Source organism: Vanellus vanellus, assembly GCF_965231255.1.
Source record: "Vanellus vanellus genome assembly, chromosome: 12".
Classification (NCBI taxonomy): domain Eukaryota; kingdom Metazoa; phylum Chordata; class Aves; order Charadriiformes; family Charadriidae; genus Vanellus; species Vanellus vanellus.
The window spans coordinates 6583758-6603686 of NC_138917.1; the positions used below are offsets into that span (position 1 = coordinate 6583758).

General features: G+C 41.2%; 1 protein-coding gene across 1 annotated transcript; it reads left to right on the forward strand.

Annotated features, from left to right (window-relative positions):
• Positions 1 to 11518: 11518 nt before the first annotated feature.
• Positions 11519 to 12586, forward strand: LOC309676639 (protein phosphatase 1 regulatory subunit 3E-like; the record flags this gene model as incomplete). The annotated part of the gene is made up of 1 exon (XM_082489242.1): positions 11519 to 12586. Exon 1 carries the CDS (start codon positions 11609 to 11611, stop codon positions 12584 to 12586), a length of 978 nt encoding a protein of 325 aa, XP_082345368.1. The 5' UTR covers positions 11519 to 11608.
• Positions 12587 to 19929: the final 7343 nt, after the last annotated feature.

A 19929-nucleotide genomic window follows, 5' to 3' on the forward strand; every position in this document is an offset into this window, starting at 1 on the left:
GAATTCTTGCTATTTAAGCCAGTAAGCTTGCAATGAGCAGACAAAAGCAAGCATTCATTTCTTAGGTCTATTTTACAAGTGACAATCCCAAAGAAGTAATGTTGTCCTAGTAATTGTGAAACTTTTATGTATAAATGCATGCAGAGAAAAAATTGTGCCAAAATACTGTTTCATATTTCCCTCCGTTGGAAACTGAAGTGTTACACAAAACTACTAGTAAGTTATTCACAAGTATTGAAATGTTTTGTTTGTAAATGAAGCACTTCATCCTGTAAATTATACATATTTTGGAATAAAGTTAACTTCAGACAATTTTTGCCTTCTGTTTTAATGGCTGCGATCTCCTGCCTGCAGAGGCATAGGTGGGGGATTCAGTGCCTATTGGCGAGTACCATCCACTGCTCCGTAACATCTTGCCTTCTGAAAGCTAGCTACCTTTTGACTTGGTAGAGATTTTGTAAATTAAAACTATCTTACAATGTCGGTCCTTGATCTTCAGAGGCTGCAGAAGTCTTTCTGTGTTGTCCTGCTTCTCGGTGAATCTGAGGAAGTTTAAACTCACAACACAAATGTAATCAGAATGTCAAAATGCTACATTTCATAAACCTGAAACAAATCCATTTGGGAGGGTCTCTGCTGGAAGTGAACCTACGGGTAGACTTCCCTGCGGAATCGGATTCGTACAGGCAGGGCTGGATTCTTCTGAGCAGCAGCATCCAGGCTGGCTGCACTAGTCGTGCTGCATCTCAGACCTCTCAGTGCTATGTGCAACGCTCAATCTTTAATTACCTTGTATGCAGAATGGAATACCTCTATGGTTTCAGCTCACTGGCAAATGCCTTTTTTCTACAGCAGACTCTCATCACAGAAGGATTACTTTGCATTCTTCCTCTACCTTTCCGTCCACCCCTCCGTGATTTTCAACATTTCTGGAGTCATAAGTAACATCAAGTAGAAATTCAGCTGCATTATGATGATTAGTTTTCAGAGTATCCTACTAGAAAATTACAGTTCTCTCTAACAGCTAATACTATTTTGCAATATATTTTATATAACTGAGAAAGTAATTTTTGCCACTATGAGTATTTAAAAAAAAAAAAAGAGTAGGTTGATTTGGAGTGTGGGTCATACTTTGTGTCTTTTCTTTCTGTACAGTTCCCCATGCTTAGTAACAATCCCACCATTTTGTGTTAGTTGGAGGATATCAAATGCCAATGTCTGCTGTTACCTGTGTATCCTGTATATATAATTCAGAGTAAGTGAACGAGCAGATGCTCCTTGACTGGAAGTTCCTGTGTACTGTTACCCACAAATGAAGTGTTCTCTGCCATGTAGCGAGCTGCTGTTTTCTGTCCCATCATACTCTGAGGTAGGTATTTACACAAGGCAGCGTTCAGCCCTAGTGGTACCAAAATATGGGAGGTATTTCCAGAGGGGAGTATGTTATAACTACCTAGAAACTAAGTCCCTCTTCAGAGCATTTAAAATTATGAAAGAGTCGAACGTGTAAGATGCTGACTATCCTTTCAGCAGTAGTAGCCCTATTCCTATAGTAGGGATGATTCTGCTTAGTTTAGGCTGAGGTTTTTCGGGCTTTTCATTATCCTGAACAGATTTGGCCCATGGACAAAAGTCAGATACCTCAACAGACAAATCTTTTATGATCCTCATGAAACTTTCACAAATGGTAGGCAGTCTAAAAGGCAGGACAAACTTCAACTCTTGACTGAGAACAGATTGAGAAGAGGATAATGGCTCTTTAGAAGGGAAGCCTCATGTATTTTTTAACTACTTTCTTGTTTGCTGTTGCTGAGAATGCGCTTACTTCTTCTGCTGGCAGTGAAAGCATCCCTGACCAGTTTGTGTTCAGTTCCTGAATTTCCTTCGCTTAAAGAAATTGCATGCTGGCAAGCTGATTGTTTTCTGTCAAAACAATGGAATTAAAGACAGAGGCAGATTTTCTGGCTCCGGGATTTGACAGCGAGTCCTCTGCAATCAGTCCTTTGGAAGTTTGAACTTAAAACAAAAGGGGAAAAAATGTTGATTAAACTTTCAGGTGTTCCATCTTTGTATTTTCACATTGTTGTCACCAGTTCCCTTTTCACTTGTTTTGTTTTGGCACCTTGAATGCAGGAAGCACTTTTAGCTGATCTAGCCCTTAAGTTTTTAATTTCCGTTCCTTGAACGGGAATGGCTTTATTTGAGAGCATTTACACGTAAACAAGAAGCTGCTGTTTCCTGTGGTAGAAGAACCCAGTGTATTCAAGGGCAAATAACTTGATTAACCTTACGATGGTTTAAGTGTTGTGTTTCTGTTTCTTTGTATTCTAGGCCTTTAGTTAGCTTTTCTGGTCATCTGCTACAAGTCTTGTAGCAATAATCTGCAAGTGTGATTCTTAGAAATATTGTCTTATGTCAGGTTGTAGTAAGGCCTCTGTCTAATCTTTCTGATTTGACAGTTTCAGAAACCTCAGCAAAAATTTTATCTGGCATGAAACACTGCAAAGCGTGGAAACAAAGTTTATAGGTTTTCCCTGCAACTTTAAACATTTTTTCTGTAGTCCTAAAGAATTTACTACCAGTCTGCAATGGCTGCAACTACTATAACAAACAAGTAGGTTTTACTTACCGTTAATTGGTAATGCAGTTAATTTTTCAATTGTCTCACTGAAGCAGCAGTATTTCCAGTTGTCTGCATGGGACAGACTATCTTCTCTCCTTCTAGACTATGGAAAATGTCACTAGCTTCACAGATTCGTATATGTTTGATTTTTCTATTTAGCGGAAAACAGGACTGAAACAAGTATATATGGATTTATTTACCCTGGGGCTATTTGTGAAAGATGCTTCTTTTGTAGAGCTTGCATTTTATGTCTAAATATGAAAAACAGGATTAGAAAATTTGTTACCATAGGGGGAAGGGTACAAAGAAGGGAAGAAAAGGGTATGTTAGAGGGTGTCTCTGTTCTGTCGAAATGATGCTGCACTTTGTGTAACTGTGGCACCACAACTGAATAGCAGTTAGGACAAGTTACTACAACCAAAAAAAATGTGTTTCCTGGAAACTAACCGCCAAGACAGAGCTTGACTCCAGGTAGTCATTGTCTGAGCTTTTCAGATATCCAGAATATTGAAAGAGATGAAAAATGCATACAGATCACAGTATCAACTATAATGACCTCTTTTTAAATAGATCTTTATAACTTAATAGGTTCTTTCTAACTTGCCCTCTTGACTTGCAACAAAATACCAAACAGGCACAAAAAAAATTATTGCCCTTTCAGATTGAAATGTTCAGCTTGTGTTCTTTGGGAAGAGTGAGGGAATGCAGAAGACAGTGATCCTGCCTTGTGCCGTTGCTGGTGCAGGTGCTTATTTTGTTGGCCGTTCAGTAGGTGGCACTCGTCTCTCCAACACAGAGGTACCGTCGCTTGAAAAAATCAAATTTGCTGCCAGAAAAATGGTGGCCCTGTTCTAACCCCCAGTGCGACAACTCCCATACTCTGCACCTCAACCTAATATGCCACTCTGCTTAAAGATATGCTTCTTAAGGAATCATTACGTACTTTCTATGCAAATCAGTGTTCTAAAAGATTTTCAGATTTCCCCAAGCAATTCCCGGGAAAATTTGTATTAGGAGACAAAGCACACTGCCTGAAGCTGTTATTGAACACTAGTGCTCAGCTCCTGCTTTCTTCTCCAGAGGGCGTTTCACGTGAGTATTCCTGAAGAGATGAAGCCATGTCATCCTTCCATTTTTTTAAAGGAATAAACACATAATTATTTGGATACGTTGAATACATATCACCTATTTTACCTAAACTATACCTCTAGAAGGTGATTATTCTTTAGCTCTAATGTTGAGATACCTGAAGATGAACACAATTAACAAACTGATGCCGGAAAACTACATTTATGCACATGTTTATTAGTAAAGAAATAAATCTAAAAAGACATTGAATTCCTCCATCTGTTTTAAAGTGGAAACCATATGCTATTGGGAGCCTTGCACTAGCATTATCTTTCCCTATTCCAAACGTTTATCAAAGCATCAAAAGAGGGGGAGGGTATGTTGCAATGAATCTCTGTCCTGAATACTGAATTAAGTTGCAGTTACCTATGTATCTATGGAAAGACTGCTATTTTACTTCCTTTTGTGTTAAACAAAACTTGATCTGAAAGTCCCTCACTTAGTATGAGATTAAACAAGTAAGTATCAGAATGCACAGAATACATATGACACAGAAAGAAGCAAAGAACACATTAACAGGATTAAAAAATGAACCTACTTACAATAAGTAAGAAAAAATAATTGTAAATAACTGTCAGTCCACCACTGTCTGCTTTCCAGGCCATTTCCATTTCTTTTAGGTGCCAGATTAGCAAGAAGTGTATTCAAATGTTTGGCTGTGAAATTCAATAGGATTTAGCACTGTTCGAGTTAAGAATATTATTAAGCGCCTTGTGGAGTAGGCATGGAATTTAGAATGTTCCTGAAGTTACACATTGCTTCAATGCTCAGCATCATCAAATACCTAATTACTGTGCTAGGCTACTGCAGTCGTTTAGAGTGAGTCTAAATGAAGAGGTTGCCCTTCATCCTCAGAATAAGCTATTTAAGGCTCTAATGAATCTATCTTGTGGTCAGGAAGAAACTAAACCTACCTGAAAGTAATTGGTGTTCATCAGCTTATAATGCTATTAATAGTATCTACAAAAACTACAGATATCCACATTCCTCACAAGGAAATTTTATTTTTTTCTCATAGTCTAACAAGCTTTAAAAAACCCATGAAATTACAATATAGAAATGTTAGGTCAGTCTAGACGGCAGTGCAGCTCCTGGAATGCGGCTGACTGTTAAGGGAGGTACTCCAGAAAGCACTGGAACCTCCTGCATTTTTTTATTCATTTCCTTCCTTGACCTCAACCTACCTCTTCCTGACATTATTGGTTAAAGAGCCCTGGATGTCATCATGTTTTGTATATTGGTTTTGGTTCGTGTGTGGAATCTTCACACAGGCATGACAACTGTTTTTTTTTTAAAGCAATAAGATTAGAAACAGTTGCAATACCTTTGCCTGATGTATGAGCACAGTGCCAGTCTAAGTGCTCGGGACCTTCTTGCAGGAGTGAGACCTTTGGTTTGAGATAAATGGCAATTCATTAATTTCTATTTTTTGTCTACTCACTTCACTTCATTCATGATGTCAGCTCCTTTTTCACCCTGCTGCTCTGTTGCTCTAGCATCACAACTAGCTGAAGCACCATTGAGCATCTTCTGAGAGATAATGGCTTTTGTATTCTTCCAAGAATGAAGTATCCTTGGGAGTGGCATCTTTCACAGGTGCAAGTGCTTGAAGCCAAAGATTCAGAGCCATTTGGATCAAGCACATTAATCTCTTCATGCCTTACAGCTTCTGGATTTTTAAAATCTTCCAGGTTCCACATACAATGTTCTTTTTTTTTTAATTGTCAGGTTCTTCATTTCACCTTGGAATTTTGAACAGTCTAACTTGTTACATATTTCCATATTAATGCCATATGTTGTAGGACAACAGTTAGACTTACTAGAATGGGTTGAAATCTCTCCCTTTTCTGAAGCTGTATCAGCTACGGCATCTGTGGTTAACTCGCCTTCTGATTTTGATTGATTCCCTGTGGTCTTGGCTTCTCGAGCTATGCTGTTGACAAGAGATGGCAACACGTCTAAGCAAAACTGGCAATTGTTGGAAGTTTCATTTGCCTTGCATTTCTTGGCTCGTTTTTGCAGCTGGAAGCAGACAAATGGAGCATTTTTACCCCAGCCTTGCACCTGATAATAGGGAAACGTTCCTGTGGGGAAATGGTGGGGCTTCTCCATGAGACCTCTTCATGAGGGGGAAACGCCGTATTGGCCTCAGGAGAGCTGCCCAGGCAGTGGGACGCTGTGAGGGAGCTCCTGAGGTCCCTCCTGACCTCAAGTTATACCGTGGATCCTGGGATTTGCATGGATATGGAAGAATCTTCGTATCCAAAAGCTGACTCTGAAGCCTAATGACAGGCGGGCATCTGGGAACAGTCAGCCAAGAAGGGCAAGTGGAAGAAATGAGGTTTTAAAGAGGTTTTAAAAACACGAGTATGAAGACAGTAGTGCATACGAGAAAAATGGATGTGAAATGACCAAATGGGAGAAAAGGAAAGAAAAATGGTGAGAAAGGTGAAGAAAAGAACAAATAAAAAAATGAGGAGACAAACTGTTCTTACAATATAAAGAATCTAAATAATCTCTTACAATGAATCGCTGCCTGACCAATAGATCTTTAAATATGAAAAAATATAAAAATTAAGCATACAATGAGCATATTTTTATGTCTAAAATTATTAACTAGCACTACTGAGACCATTTGCGGTGGTAGAAGGTCCTGTTATTTTGTAACACAGCATGAAGACTAAGTCACAAGGACTCTTACCAGAAGATGCGATCTGAGGACATTCTGAAGTGCATTTATTCAGATATCTGCATGAAAATTTATGTTAAAAGTTCTAGGACTGAAAGAGTTCCTGTCCTGCTAGCTGTTACTTAATCCTTGTTAAAAGCATTTGATCCTTTTAAAAACAGCAGAACTATTTCTATGAGAAAAACACTTTAAATGCTCTTTATCATCTTCTCCACAAAATCAGGTATATCCGTTTGGGGTGGGTTTTTTTTTTTTATTTTCCACTGTAGTCTTAATTGGGGCTTTTTTTAGCTTACGCTCTCTCCAGAAGTCTTAAGCCAATCACTTAAAGTCAACAGAGGTGGTTAATGCTTAACTAATAAAATTGTGTGTGAGCTTCATCATACAGTAAGGCAGATTCACAAGGTCATGAACTGAGGTAAACTCTTACAATTCTATTTTCTTGTTAATATTGTATCTTCATTTGGATCCTGATATTAAAAAGAAAAAGACAAACACCAACCCCCCAAAAAAACAAACAAACAAAACAAACCAAAAGCCAACCACAAAGCAACCTTTCCCAGTGTCACAGATGGTGCAGCCCTTTGGAAATTATTCACTGATCTTTATTTGACATCAAATGTCCTTGATACAACTCTGTGAATGACGCAAGTTGCATCTTAATAGATCAAGCCCGCATATCCTGGTTAGGTGAAGATAATATTTGGCACAGAAGATCGATACCATTGTTCTTTAGCAGAATACTTCATTTCATATATATATATACACACACACCCCTCAGGCATATTACCTAATTCTGAACTGGCACTTCTTTGAGATGTGACTAAGATATTTTCTTGGGGAAATAAATAAAGTCTGAGTTAATCATGAATGTGAAACGGTGTGGGAAGGTACTTTTAAAGTCTAAGCATGGAGAACAAGTGCATCATGCAAGGCTTACAAACTGTCAGAGTATATACTATTGTCAGATTCACGTAGTCATATGTGATTATTAAACTCTGGGCTGATATTCTAATGTAACACCTACACAGTTCATCAGCTTCAGAAGAGCTGCACAGATACAAATGCAAGTAGAAGCTGACCTTTCCAATTCACACTCTGAGTCACAACTTCATCTCGAAAGCTGATGTAATCGTAATGCACTTCGCCTTTACATCCATTTTATCTTCCTACAATTCTCATGACTAAAAATAAACCCGTTCTAGAAAGTTAAAGTGGACATGTGACAGTGGCCACTTTGGATAAGCCCCGGCACTCAGACACTCCTCCCTATTAACGGTTCCATTGTAGTTCTGACTAATGCTCCCCAGCGCCGGCATCTGCTTTCTCCTAGATTACCTGGAGTCAAGACAATTGATAAATGCAGCAGAAGAAAGCTCCCAGTTCATTGCCTGCACCGGTTTTGCCTTTTTCTTTGAGAATGATTTAACAAAAGAGGGGACCAAACGTCTCTGTTTGGTATGTTGGAAATTCTCAGGCGTCAGACGGATTTTGAATGCGGCTTGGCATAGCAGAAGTGTCAGGGTCACTCAGCGCTACCTCGGCAGAGCGAGAGGCTGTCTTTAAAATTTTTGATGTCAGCTGAAAGATGCAGAGATGGGTTGACAAAAGTTATTAGGACAATGTTATTAGGCCAAACTTTTATCCTATGAGCGTGCTATTTAAATCTGCAAAGGGAGAGGAATCTGTAGGAATTAAAATAATGCCCGAGTGCCATTTCCTAAGTCAGTCGGTGCCAATTGTAATGTAAGACCTTCTGCTCTTCTTACCCTATAATACAGCAACACTGTATAGCTCTAGAATTTGCATCATGACTGCTCTATTCCTGCTGGCACCTTCAAAATTATCTTGTCATAAAAATACTATTTTCCAGTGAAAAGATAATAGGTATTTCTTTAAAGGGGTTAGCTAGGTCAGCACTAATGATTTCTTTATCAGCTTTATTATTGACAGTATTATTTAGAAAAGAGCTTTGGATAATGGCCGTAATATAGCACTATAAACGAACAGACAGATTAGACTTTTAAATTTACATGCTCAAAATTCCGTGAACTAATTTAAGATAGAGAGGGGGTGGTGTATGGATGCCTACCACTGCATATATTAAGCCATACTTTCTGTATTTGTGGTAGTGCTTGCCGGCTTCTACGGATTTAAGCATTTGCTGTGTACAAATATTTACAGTAGGCAAAACCAAAAGAACTTCCTTTTACAAATGAGGTCTGACGCTTCCCATTTTGAACTCTTACCACAGTTTCCACATCACAGGAGGATGCACAGGGCTGCAGGGTATTTGAGGGAATGTCTGTGTGTACGCTTGTTACATTTCAGGGTTCAAAACTTTCATTTATTGTGTCTCCCTTAAATTCATCAGACAAGGAAGACCAGCCTAGTAATAAGAACACCCTCAAAAGTGAAAGACGTGGGTAAGAGTTCCCACAGCTTCACCCTTGGCAAGTGAGCAAGAGAGTAAAAAGAAAGCAGCAGCATACTTCCCATGGTAGATTCAGGAAGACGTGTTGGGAATGTTCAGGAGGAAAAAAAGTGAGAAATACCTTTGTTGTGGATGCTGGTGACAGTGCTTAACAGAGACAAGGCTGAGGTGTCCCCATGTGTGCCAGAACTTGAGGTGTCTGGGGGAAATAGCGGGTGAAAACGTGAGCACCTTCAGGATTAGCTAGTGAGTTGATGTTTTGATGATTTAAGTACCATTTAATTCTGATTTTTTAAAAGCCTGTAAACGGCTTTCTTCCACTCTACTCCACAAGGATCACCTGTGAAATGATTTACAGTAGGCATGCATTTATTATCAGGTCTCTTTCTACCCTTTTCTCCACTATCCACGTGCCCGTGCAGTATTCTCATTCTCTTGCAAGGCTAAAGAACCATCAGGTTTTATCTGATGATGACCAGAGCTGAACTCAACTGAAATTTCTGAACTGTGTTCTCATCACATCAGTTAGTTTCTATGGGTGTTCATCTGCATCTCATGTTGCCTTGACCTGGCTAGTCCAAACCTTATTGGGTTCTTCTGTTTTTTTTTTTTTCTTTCTTATGAGCTACATTGCCTACAATCACCAGTGAAGAAAGGAGTTAGTTGTTTTTTTTTTTTCTTGTTCTGTGAAACATTGCCAAGGTTGTGGGAGAAAAGAAGAGGCCTGAAAAAGCCACAAAGCAAGAGTATTACACAAGTTTATGATAAGAAGTAGTTAGGCAACTAAAATTACCAGAAGAAGGGAAGTCGAATCCTACTAAGGCATCCCTATTGTGTAAAGTACAGCAGAAGCTGAATTACTCCAAAGTCATGTTCTCCATGTATACCACAAAGACATATCCAAAAGTGACTGAATGTGTTTAAACTGATTTATATTATTAGTTCTGATAGTTTCACAATAGTTTAAAAATGCAAAGGCTTTGCATATTGTAAAAGAAAAAAGTCCTTCCTGTTTACTGGTTTTAATGATCATCAGCAAAACCAACTGTTAATTCCTCAGAACAATTCTGTGTGTCTGTTTTTTCTCCCCCAAATTAGAATGAGTAGATGAAAACCAAACATGACTTCATGTTATTTTCCTGAAATACTGATTTTTGGGAGGGAGGCATGGGAAAGAGGCCTAGTGAATCTGCCCCACAATGTGCATTAAAGGACAAGTGAGACAATTTTAAGATCCTGGGCTAATGAATTCAGATGTAATCCTTTACATTATTACTGTTTAATTTTTCAAAACCTATGATCATCCCATGAATGTAAGACAATGACACGACAAATCACTGGGAAGCATAATGGTGTCAAATTTAACACTGCTGGGCATATTTTTTAATTCCCTACTTATGAGCCATCTGTCATTAAAAAGATTTGGAACCCAGCGGCAATAAGCTAGGAATTATTTTCATACTTATTAATAAAGGAATTAAAGCTGATAGTTCTAATATGAGACAGTGGGGAGCTTTTCCCCACGTTCTGGTGGCTTGTTTGGTCGCATTTTTTTTTTAACTCTTGATTCTTATTGGGTTTACTTGTCCCATTCTTAATCTCATCAGGCGCATTTCCACTGCCTAGACTTCCAAAGGAAGACCAAGTGCTGCAGATAAAATGATGAAGCCGTAAAACCTCCTGCTCAGAAGCTAAATCAGAATCACATGTCAACACAGTTCAGGCTCAGTCTCTGGCAGGATGGCAGGATCATTGTTTTTAATGCAATTTACTAATTAAAAATGAGCACCAGATTACAGAAAGTCTGGAATGAAGCGGCTTGCTAAAATAGTGTTTTAGCTCCTTGAACTGGCTGCACTGGAGTCTGCTTTTCATTAAACTATAATTCATTTGAATATTGCTTGGCAATTACCAAATACTCTTCCGAGAAGAACAAAGGCGGGTTATGTTTCATACTGAGCCCTCCGCGTTCAGGCTGGAGCTGCTTTTCCTACCGACGGGAATCTGCAGCGGGGCTGCGGCAGGTGTATTTTATTCAGCAGATGTACCGTAAACGCATTACAGCAGATTAGCTGGATTTCTTCCTTTAAATGTACACTGCCAGATCCAACTTGCAAGCCAGCTGTTTCTTATCGGCCCGTTTAATCTGCCAGAGCCCGGCTTTGCTTCTTCCTTTTAGCAGCTATTTCTGCAGGGGATGGGACGGGGGAGAGCGCCGCTATGAATCCTAATGCTTCCACCGGGGAATCCCTCCCGCCTCCTCTTTTTGGATGAGATCCTCGAGGAAAGACCCAGAACGCAGCGAGGAGGAGGCGGCGGCGGAGGAGGAGGAGGAAGAAGAAGAAGAAGAAGAGGGGGACGGCGTAGCCGCGGTACCGGGGAAAGCGGGCGGGGGGAGCGGGCGGGAGAGGGGCCCCGGGGGTGCCGTTAAGGAAGGTGGCGAGGCCGAGCCGGCGGCGGGGAGCGCGGAGCCATGGGGGAGGAAGGATGAGCCGGGCCGTGCCTCGCCGCCCGACCCCGGCACGTCCGCAGCGCCGCGGACACATGCACCCGCCGGGGCCGGCCGCGACGGGGACAAGGCCGAGGTGATCCCGCCGCCGCCCCCGGGTGCGGGCGAGAGGCAGAGCCCGCCGAGCGGCCGCTAAGGGACCCCCGTTCCGTCCGCCGCCCGAGAGGAGGAGAGCGCCGGTGAGGCAGCGGGGCGGCGGGCCCCGCGCCAGGCACCGGCACCCCCATGGATAAGGCGGGCTCGCTGCACACCTCGGTGCCCACGCCGCCCCCACGCCTCTACCTGCCGCGCAACTTCAGCTGCAGCGCTTGCCTCTATGGCAGCCTGGCCGAGCAGTGCAAGGGGGGCTGCAGCCCCGACGGCGGCGGCGGCAGCAGCGGCGGCGACGCCACCCCCCCGCCCCTTTCCCCGCCCGTGGTGCGGGAAGCGGCGGGCGAGAAGCCCCGCGGCCGGGAGCCCTCGCTGCCCGCCGTACCCCCCAGCCCCACGCAGCGCCGCCGCGCCAAGTCGCTGCCCACCCCCGGCGACCGCAGCCTGCGCCCGGCGCTGCAGCAGAGCCCCTCTCGCCGCAAGACGGTGCGGTTCGCCGACTCCCTCGGCCTGGAGCTCACCTCCGTCCGACACTTCTGCGAGGCCGATCTGCCGCAGGTGCCGCTGCCCGCGCCGCCGCCGCCGCGCACCGCCGACTTCTTCAAGACCAGGAAGCCGCCGGCGCTGGGCGAGCTGGAGCCGGTGCTGTTCGGGCCGCCGCCGCCGCTGTTGGAACCGCTCTTCCCGCCGCAGCCCGGCGCCAGCCCCGGCTTCGCGGAGCGGGTGCGGCAGCAGAAGGTGAGGCTGGAGTGGGTGCGGGCCGAGCCGGCGGGGCTGCGCGGCGCCGTCCGCGTCCTCAACCTGGCCTACGAGAAGGCCGTGTCGGTGCGCTACACGCTCAACCGCTGGGCCAGCTGCGCCGAGGTTCCCGCCGCCTACCAGCCGGCCGGCCCGGCGGACGGCCTCACCGACCGCTTCGCCTTCCTCCTGCCCCTGGGCGCCGCCGCCGCCGAGGCCACGCTGGAGTTCGCCGTCCGCTACCGCGTCGCCGGCGCCGAGTACTGGGACAACAACGAAGGCGCGAACTACCGGCTGCGGGGTCGGCAGCGCCTCCCGCCCGCCGGCGGCCCCCCGCAGGACCCCGACAGCACCGCCTGGATCCACTTCATCTGAGGCGGCGGGGGCCTGAGGGGCCGGCGGGCCCGGCCCGGCCCTGCGCTGCGCTGCCCGCCCTGGGGGGCCGCGGGGCCCCTCACGGGAGGGCTCTGCGGCCCAGCGCAGGCCCCGCGTCCAGCCGCCGCTCCGCACGTCGCCAGAAGATGTTTTCCCGAATTCTGTGCACAGGTGGATAATTTATGTTTCCTGTTTCGCTGGCGACCTCGAGGGGAAGCCTCCCATGTGTCGGCGGGGAGGTCGGGCGCGGTTTTCACCTCAGTCTCCCGGTGCGCTGTGGGTGCCGCCTCAGCAGCCGCCCCGCCAGGCTATGGAGCAAGGGCCCGCGGGGCATTTGCGGGGCATTTGCGGAATTTACCAGTCAGGCCCAGGCTCCGCAGGTGCACGGAGACGCTGCCCGGTGCCAGAGGTCAGGATTGTCCGCTGTCACCTCAGCGGGGTCGGGCTCTGGTGACACGGAGGGCAGTGTCAAGGGGCATCCGTCCCGCCATCCTATACGCCTAATCCTGCTTAAGCAAAGCCCGGCTCCGGCGCGGTGCTGCATCCGTGTTCCGAGCCTCGCTGACCCACTCGTGTTAATTGCCCTGCAGGGTTAAGGGCCTGATAGGACAGGGTTAAGGGGCAGGTTATGATTTTGAACCCAAAAAACCCAAGAGTACAGATGTCCCCAGGCGTAGCTGTGTTTCATCATGCTGTAAAAATGATTGATCAGGCTTTGTTTGTTTTTTAATTTTAATCCGTTTCACGTGTTTCAACATATGTAGAAAAGAAAAATAACATCTAATTGAATGCGACCCACTGAGAGGTTTTCAAAAAGCAAGTGTTTTTTGTTTTAAAATTCACGTGGTATGTCGTTGTAAAGGGTTGTCAGGTTCTGATGTTTGTTTCGGTTGGATTGGTCCCGTAAAGCTGCTTGTGCTCGGTTCAGCAGGAAAGCTGTGGAATCGCACCAAAGGAACGAGAGATGGCAAGAGTTGAATCCGTGATTTTAGTCTGCATCCCCAGCAACGCTTTCAGTTTTACTCCTGTTAACAGTTTAATTGAGTTTATTATGCTAAGGTATCAGCGCGGAAGCCTGCTTTCTGAAAAACAAAATGCTCCAAATTTTTCATAATAATTTCAGTAAGTGACAGATTTCACAAAACTGGCTAAATTTAGTCAGACAAATTGGAGAAAGTCGTATCTTGCCACATAAAAATATATCAATAAAAATGACAGAGTTTGCTGACTTCTGCCTTCAAAGGTATCTTAAATTATATTAGCAGTAAATATAGCATTTTCCTTTTTAAACTTTTTTCAGGAGTTCAGCTGAATACAGGTTGTGCTGGTGCCAAATCTGGGTGCTAATTTTCTAGGATTTAGGCGCATATGTGTTTGCGGGAGAGGGACCTCTACAAATGCGACTTCTGAGAGTGGTAAAACCAATGTCAGTGTGATCTTTTGATTACAAAGGGGTGTAAGATCAGACCTTTAACGTTTTGCATCTTGTGTAGAACGTTTGGGAATCAAATATCACTTTTAACTGCATTTTTATGTTCTTCAAAAGGGTTTAAGTGTCCCAAATGGCTTGAGGGATGTTGAGTTCTCATAGAACCTTTTGACTTCAGTGGGAATTGAGAGCACTTTTGTCTCCTGAGGGTCTGGTTCAATCAGAATAATTAAACTTGTAAATCCGGGGCAGGGGGGAGAAAGGTCTGGAAACTTGGTGGGAAAAGAGTATTTAATTTAATTTCTCTAGATCACTGTTTCAATAGAAATAATAGCAAGGCTACTTTCTGTAGTACTGGTAACTTGGTTTTAATTTCCCAGGCAGTTTTCTAATCCCTGTGTTTTTAATAGAAACAGAATATTCAAGAAACGTAGTGTCAACCTCTGCGGAGTATTTAAAATTTTAGAATATTAAGGCCCCAATCTTGTAATAAAGTAATCCTATACGTTGCTAGTACACATTTATAAAGCTAGAACTGCAGAGCTAGTATCTTAAAATGTTCGTGGTTAAAGCATATTAAGTGGTGTATTTGATAAAGAAACCCCAAGTGTCTTTTAGTTAAACTTTTTTTTTTTTTTTTATACACGCCTTAATACTGGAGAGAAGGAAAAGGACTTGTCTCCATTCAAAAGCACTTTGAAATCTGGTGGAAATATAGCCAAACATCTTTATGTGCTGTAGCTTTCCAAAACATTTTTTGCTTGGCTTTTTTTACCCAAATAGTGAACCACCAAATATTGCGTAGATTGATGAAAATGCTTGGAGGCAAAAAAATAGTTTCTATACATTTTAGATTAACTGATGCTGCAACTTTGCGTATAAAGATGTCACAAGGTTTCCTGTTTACTGTTTTAATGGCTTTAGAAACACGAACGGTGATAAAACCATTTTTAACAGTGAATAACTTAATTCTAGAACTTTATTTTCCGGTGAATGGTGGTTTTCATTGGCGTTTGATTTATGCAGCATCTGCAGGTCTCTAATCATTTAAAAATCACTTTACAATCTCCTAATAGCAATTGTGGCTGAAACTCTTTAAATTTGGAATACCTAAATGGATGTACATGCATCAAGTACATTAGCAAGTTACTGTATTACCCTTTTTTTAATCTTGATTTAGGTGAAATTACTGTGGCGCTCAATTGAAATTTTGTAGGCAGAATTAGGCTATAGCTTTATAATACTGTTCGGATATTACTGCTTTTTTATTTATGGTTCTGTTTGTCAAACAATAAATCTGAATGTTAAGCCTTTTGAGGGTGTAGGATACCAGAAGGGTGTTTCACAAAAGAGAGACTCCTGACCTTTCAAGCAGTTAAGCTTATCCTCAGTGCTACATGTCATGGGTAACTTTATGAGCTTGAACGTGGTCACAGATTATCAATTATAAATGTGCAAGTCCAGTAAAAGACATGGTCGCCTTCATTTCTAAACACCTGATTTCTAAAGCCTGGAAAGGTAAGCTTGTGCCCAGTCAGCTTAGAGCAGAGAATGCTATTGATGAAATCTGTGGAAGAAGTTTGAGATGAAGAAAAACATCCCAAATAATAATTGTAATATTTATATAAATTATGACTTTGAGGAGAAAAACCTGTGTTGAAGAGGATAATTTTCAAGTTGGTGGGACATCAATCACTTTAATGGGAGTGGGAGCATGACAACTCTCTGAAATTGCATTTCCAAAGAACATAGCTCCACAAAATGAACTTTCACAGGCAAAGTAAAATATTTGAAAGTTTCCAAGCCAACCTTTTTCTGGAAAAAGTGTCAGCTCTTTGTATTTTTATTTGCATGAATAGGGCCCGTGCCACCTTCCTTTCCAAGTGATACTAGAATGGTTTACGCAAGGCAATAATCCTTAGGGCGTGTACTTCACTTTTAAGTGAATTAGTCATTGCTTGTGGCTCTGCAGATGTAAAAATGTGTCTGTCATTTATTGTGCAAAGTTGTAGCTTTGTGAAATGTGCCATGTCATTTTATGTGCAATATAATGATACTTTATACAGTGAGTCAAATTGTACTGTATGTCTGATATACATTGACGTTTGCTGCTTCACACTTAAACTGGTAGATTTTTTGCATGTGATTCTATGCCTTTCATGGCAATGTTTTTGAAATCTACCCTAATTATTAGAAATCCTAACAGAAATCCGAACAATGAAGTGACTGTAAACAGAATTTCAGCTAGCTAAACTTACTACTATTTATTAGCATAAAATCAGTAACTGAAACTATGTCATACTTGTTTTCAAAAAATGTACAATATTTCAGGTAAACTAATTTTTTTCTCCTTTTACCATTTGCAAGTAACTTTTTGATGTAAATGCGTGTGCCTCGGTATCTCAGTAAACAACAGAATAAGTGCACACTCTTTGTTTCAGCATATGTGAGGGGAAAATGCTTCACTTGAATGAACAAATGTCTGTTCATGCATAAGCATGATCTCTTTACAGATACATGAAACGTTTTTCCATAGCGCCAACAGGCAAACATCTGCTAATTCTATACTTTAATGTAAAGCAACCTACAGAAACACTCAGAATCTGCTTTTTAACATATTATTAAATATATATTGACATTTTTATGTGCCTTTCAACATTTCCTGGGAAGAAATCTCATGTTCCTTAGTTCTCTCACCAAAAGTCTGATAATGGCTTAGTCATTAAAATGAAATTTATACTAAAAATATAATAATCAATTCAAATTCCTGACACGTTTTCAGCTGTGCCAGAAGTCCTGTATCTGTAGCGGCCAGAAGAATTTGATAATATTTTCCCGTATTACAGTGAAAGAAATGACAGTTAGAAATATGTCTTCCTGGTACACCTCTACAATTACGTAGTTAAGTTAAAACCAACTGTGACTATAGTTAGTATAACAGAATACGTTTATTGTATATATTCACCTCTTACGCAGATATTCTAAATATATATTCTATCTGAAACCAGAAGTTCTAGTTTTTTATGAAATCTATTTGTAGATTTAAGCTTTTACTGTTATTTATCTGATGCTGCATAATGCATATCATTAAAACTTTTGGATGGATTTAATCTGTCCGCACAGTTTATATCATGCGATGAAAGTGCTCACTATAAGGAATATGTATATGAAGAAGATTACTCTTACTTTCCAATTATACTGCATGGCTTTTGGGCAAATCATCAGTAATTCTGTTTCCTGTATGCACTTCATGTGTACATAATTACTGAGATGAAAATATTTTTGAGCACTGAAATTAAAAGGTTGTTCAAACCTGAATAGTTTAAGGTAGGAAGTAAATACAGCCAATTTTGCTGTAAAATAAATTAAAAAAACAAAACAAACAAACAAAAAAAACCAACAACAACAAAAAAACCAAACCCTAGCCTTATGTAGAGCTGATCAGTATTTTTTTTAAAATGGAAGACGGTGACATTTTTCAAAATGAAACACAGTTCAGGGAAACAAAGCTGTTTCAATAGGAAGGTTTTCTCAGGCTCAGCTTATATGAGAGAATTGCCCTAATATATTTAAGTGGTAAGAGTACTTAAATCGGTGTATGGACTTGAATGTAGGTCTTCCATGATCACAGTGAAGACTGAGCTATAAAAACCATTTGCTATTGGTTGGACTCTTTCTTTATCCAACTTCTAAATATGACTTTTAAATTATTTTGCCGAGAGGATTTTTGATCCTGCATTTTCCCATCTTGTATGAATATCCTCTTCATTCAGCTATCCTGGATTTTGTGTGAGCTTTCTGTTGTTGAGAAAGGTCTGATGATTTTATTTTTATGTAACATAGGAAGATTATTGTACATTATATTTTGGGGGAAAGGCAGGAAAACTGATTTTCTTTCAGTTTAGTTTTTTAACATTCAACAATAGCATGCAGAATAAAAATGTGCTTGAAATAACACATGCACTAGTGATTCCAAAGAATTATATAGCTAAGAAAAATGTCAAATGTGAGATAAGCTTTTAAAAAAAGCAGATGTGCTTTGATTTAGTAAGGTAGGGAGAAAGTCCTAGTCTCCAGTGCAAGTGTATTAATACCAGGGATTTATTTCTATGCAATATTATGGTGCACCTGTTATTTTTAGGGATTAACTTGATTGGTATATTTGATGTATTGGTGTGTTGTGTATAGGATATTCTGTTAAATCTGTCATTAAGGAAACTGTATGTCTTAAATAGTGTTATATCTGTTTTTGTCTGATCTGATTTCACTAAATCATAATCATACCCTTTGAATAACAGTAACAAGACAATATTTCATAAAATTGTGTAATGAAGTCTCACGCATTGTACTTTATTCTCTATCACCTTCTAGGTCAAGAAGTTGTGTTACTATTGTGAGTTTTAAAACTTTTGTATTTCTGTATCTTAAAAATAAGCCAAATTGTACTATACTAAACTCAAAGAGCTAATATATATGTTTTTAAAGCTGATGAAAATTAGTAAAATTAAAATTGGTTGGGATTACTTGTAAATCCAATTTCTAAACTGTGGTATAACAAACGCTTGTGTGCATCCTGTAACTGGCTTCATGGAGGTGCATCCTGGTATGAATTTTGTGCATTTTAAGGTTGATACAAAATGAGCTATACCTGGCTGCAGAACCTGCCTACATCTGGACACGAATCCATCTTGTAATGCAGGTAAACTGACTGCTGTGACAGAAAACTACTGTTCTTGGAATGGTTAAAGAAACCTATCTCCTCCCTTGTACTGTTACGCAAATTATTTCTCTCTGTAACGGAGCTGCTGTCTGGAGACAGTGTTCTTTAACATGCAAGGTTTTATTACTGTTTCTTTGATTTACCTTGACTGTTTAAAAAAAAACCAAACAAACTTGTTTCTTAACTATGTACTTAACTGGTAAATTACTTTTGGTTGTAGTTTCTTCTGCAATGTTTATATTTCACCAAGTAATGTTTGTTTCTAATGTTTGTAAAAGTAATAACACCAAAAGTTCAAAATCAACATTTTCTAATAATGCCTTGTAATTTACCTAGCCTTACAGTATTTCAGACAATTTTCCACCAAAACTGCATCTAGTCACTGATTGTCACAATTATGAAAAATATATATTTATAAACCTGTAGTTTCTAGTGGTCATTAAAGATTAACGATACACATTGTGAGCATGTGGTGAATATAAACCTTTTTTTTTTTTTTTTTTTAACTAACCATGAGTTCTTTTTTGTTGAGGATTTGAAACAGTTATGTTCTGATTCATCCATAGTGCGTGTATGGAGACATGCTGTGATGCACCTGCACATCTAAAGACAAATATCTAAGATTTGGGCCAGATTTTCTGGCCAGCTTGTCTTCAGGCAGTTTCCGTTAAAAGTGTTCTTTATGGCAGCTGCAGTATACTGAGTTATGTTGGTAATCTGCTGTTATGAAGTGTAACCATCTTTCAAGAAGATAGGATGAGACTATCGGTGGGTGTAAATGTACATAACTGTCTTCATAGTCTTGTATTGTTAACACCATTTCAGATGTAGTTTGGCAGTTCAGAAAGAATCACAGAATGATCAGGGTTGGAAGGAACCTTTGGAGATCATCTAGTCCAACCCCCCTGCTAGAGCAGGTTCACCTATAGCAGGTTGGACAGGAATGTGTCCCAGTGGGTTTTTAATGTCTCCAAAGAAGGAGACTCCACAACCTCTCTGGGCAGCCTGTTCCAGTGCTCTGTCACCCTCAAAATACAGAAGTTTTTCCTTATGTTGAGATGGAATTTCCTATGTCCCAGTTTGTGCCCATTGCCCCTGTCCTGTTCCTGGGCACCACTGAAGAGAGTTTGGCTCCATCCTCTTTACACCCGTCCTTCAGATATTTATAAGCATTGATGAGATTCCCCTATCAGT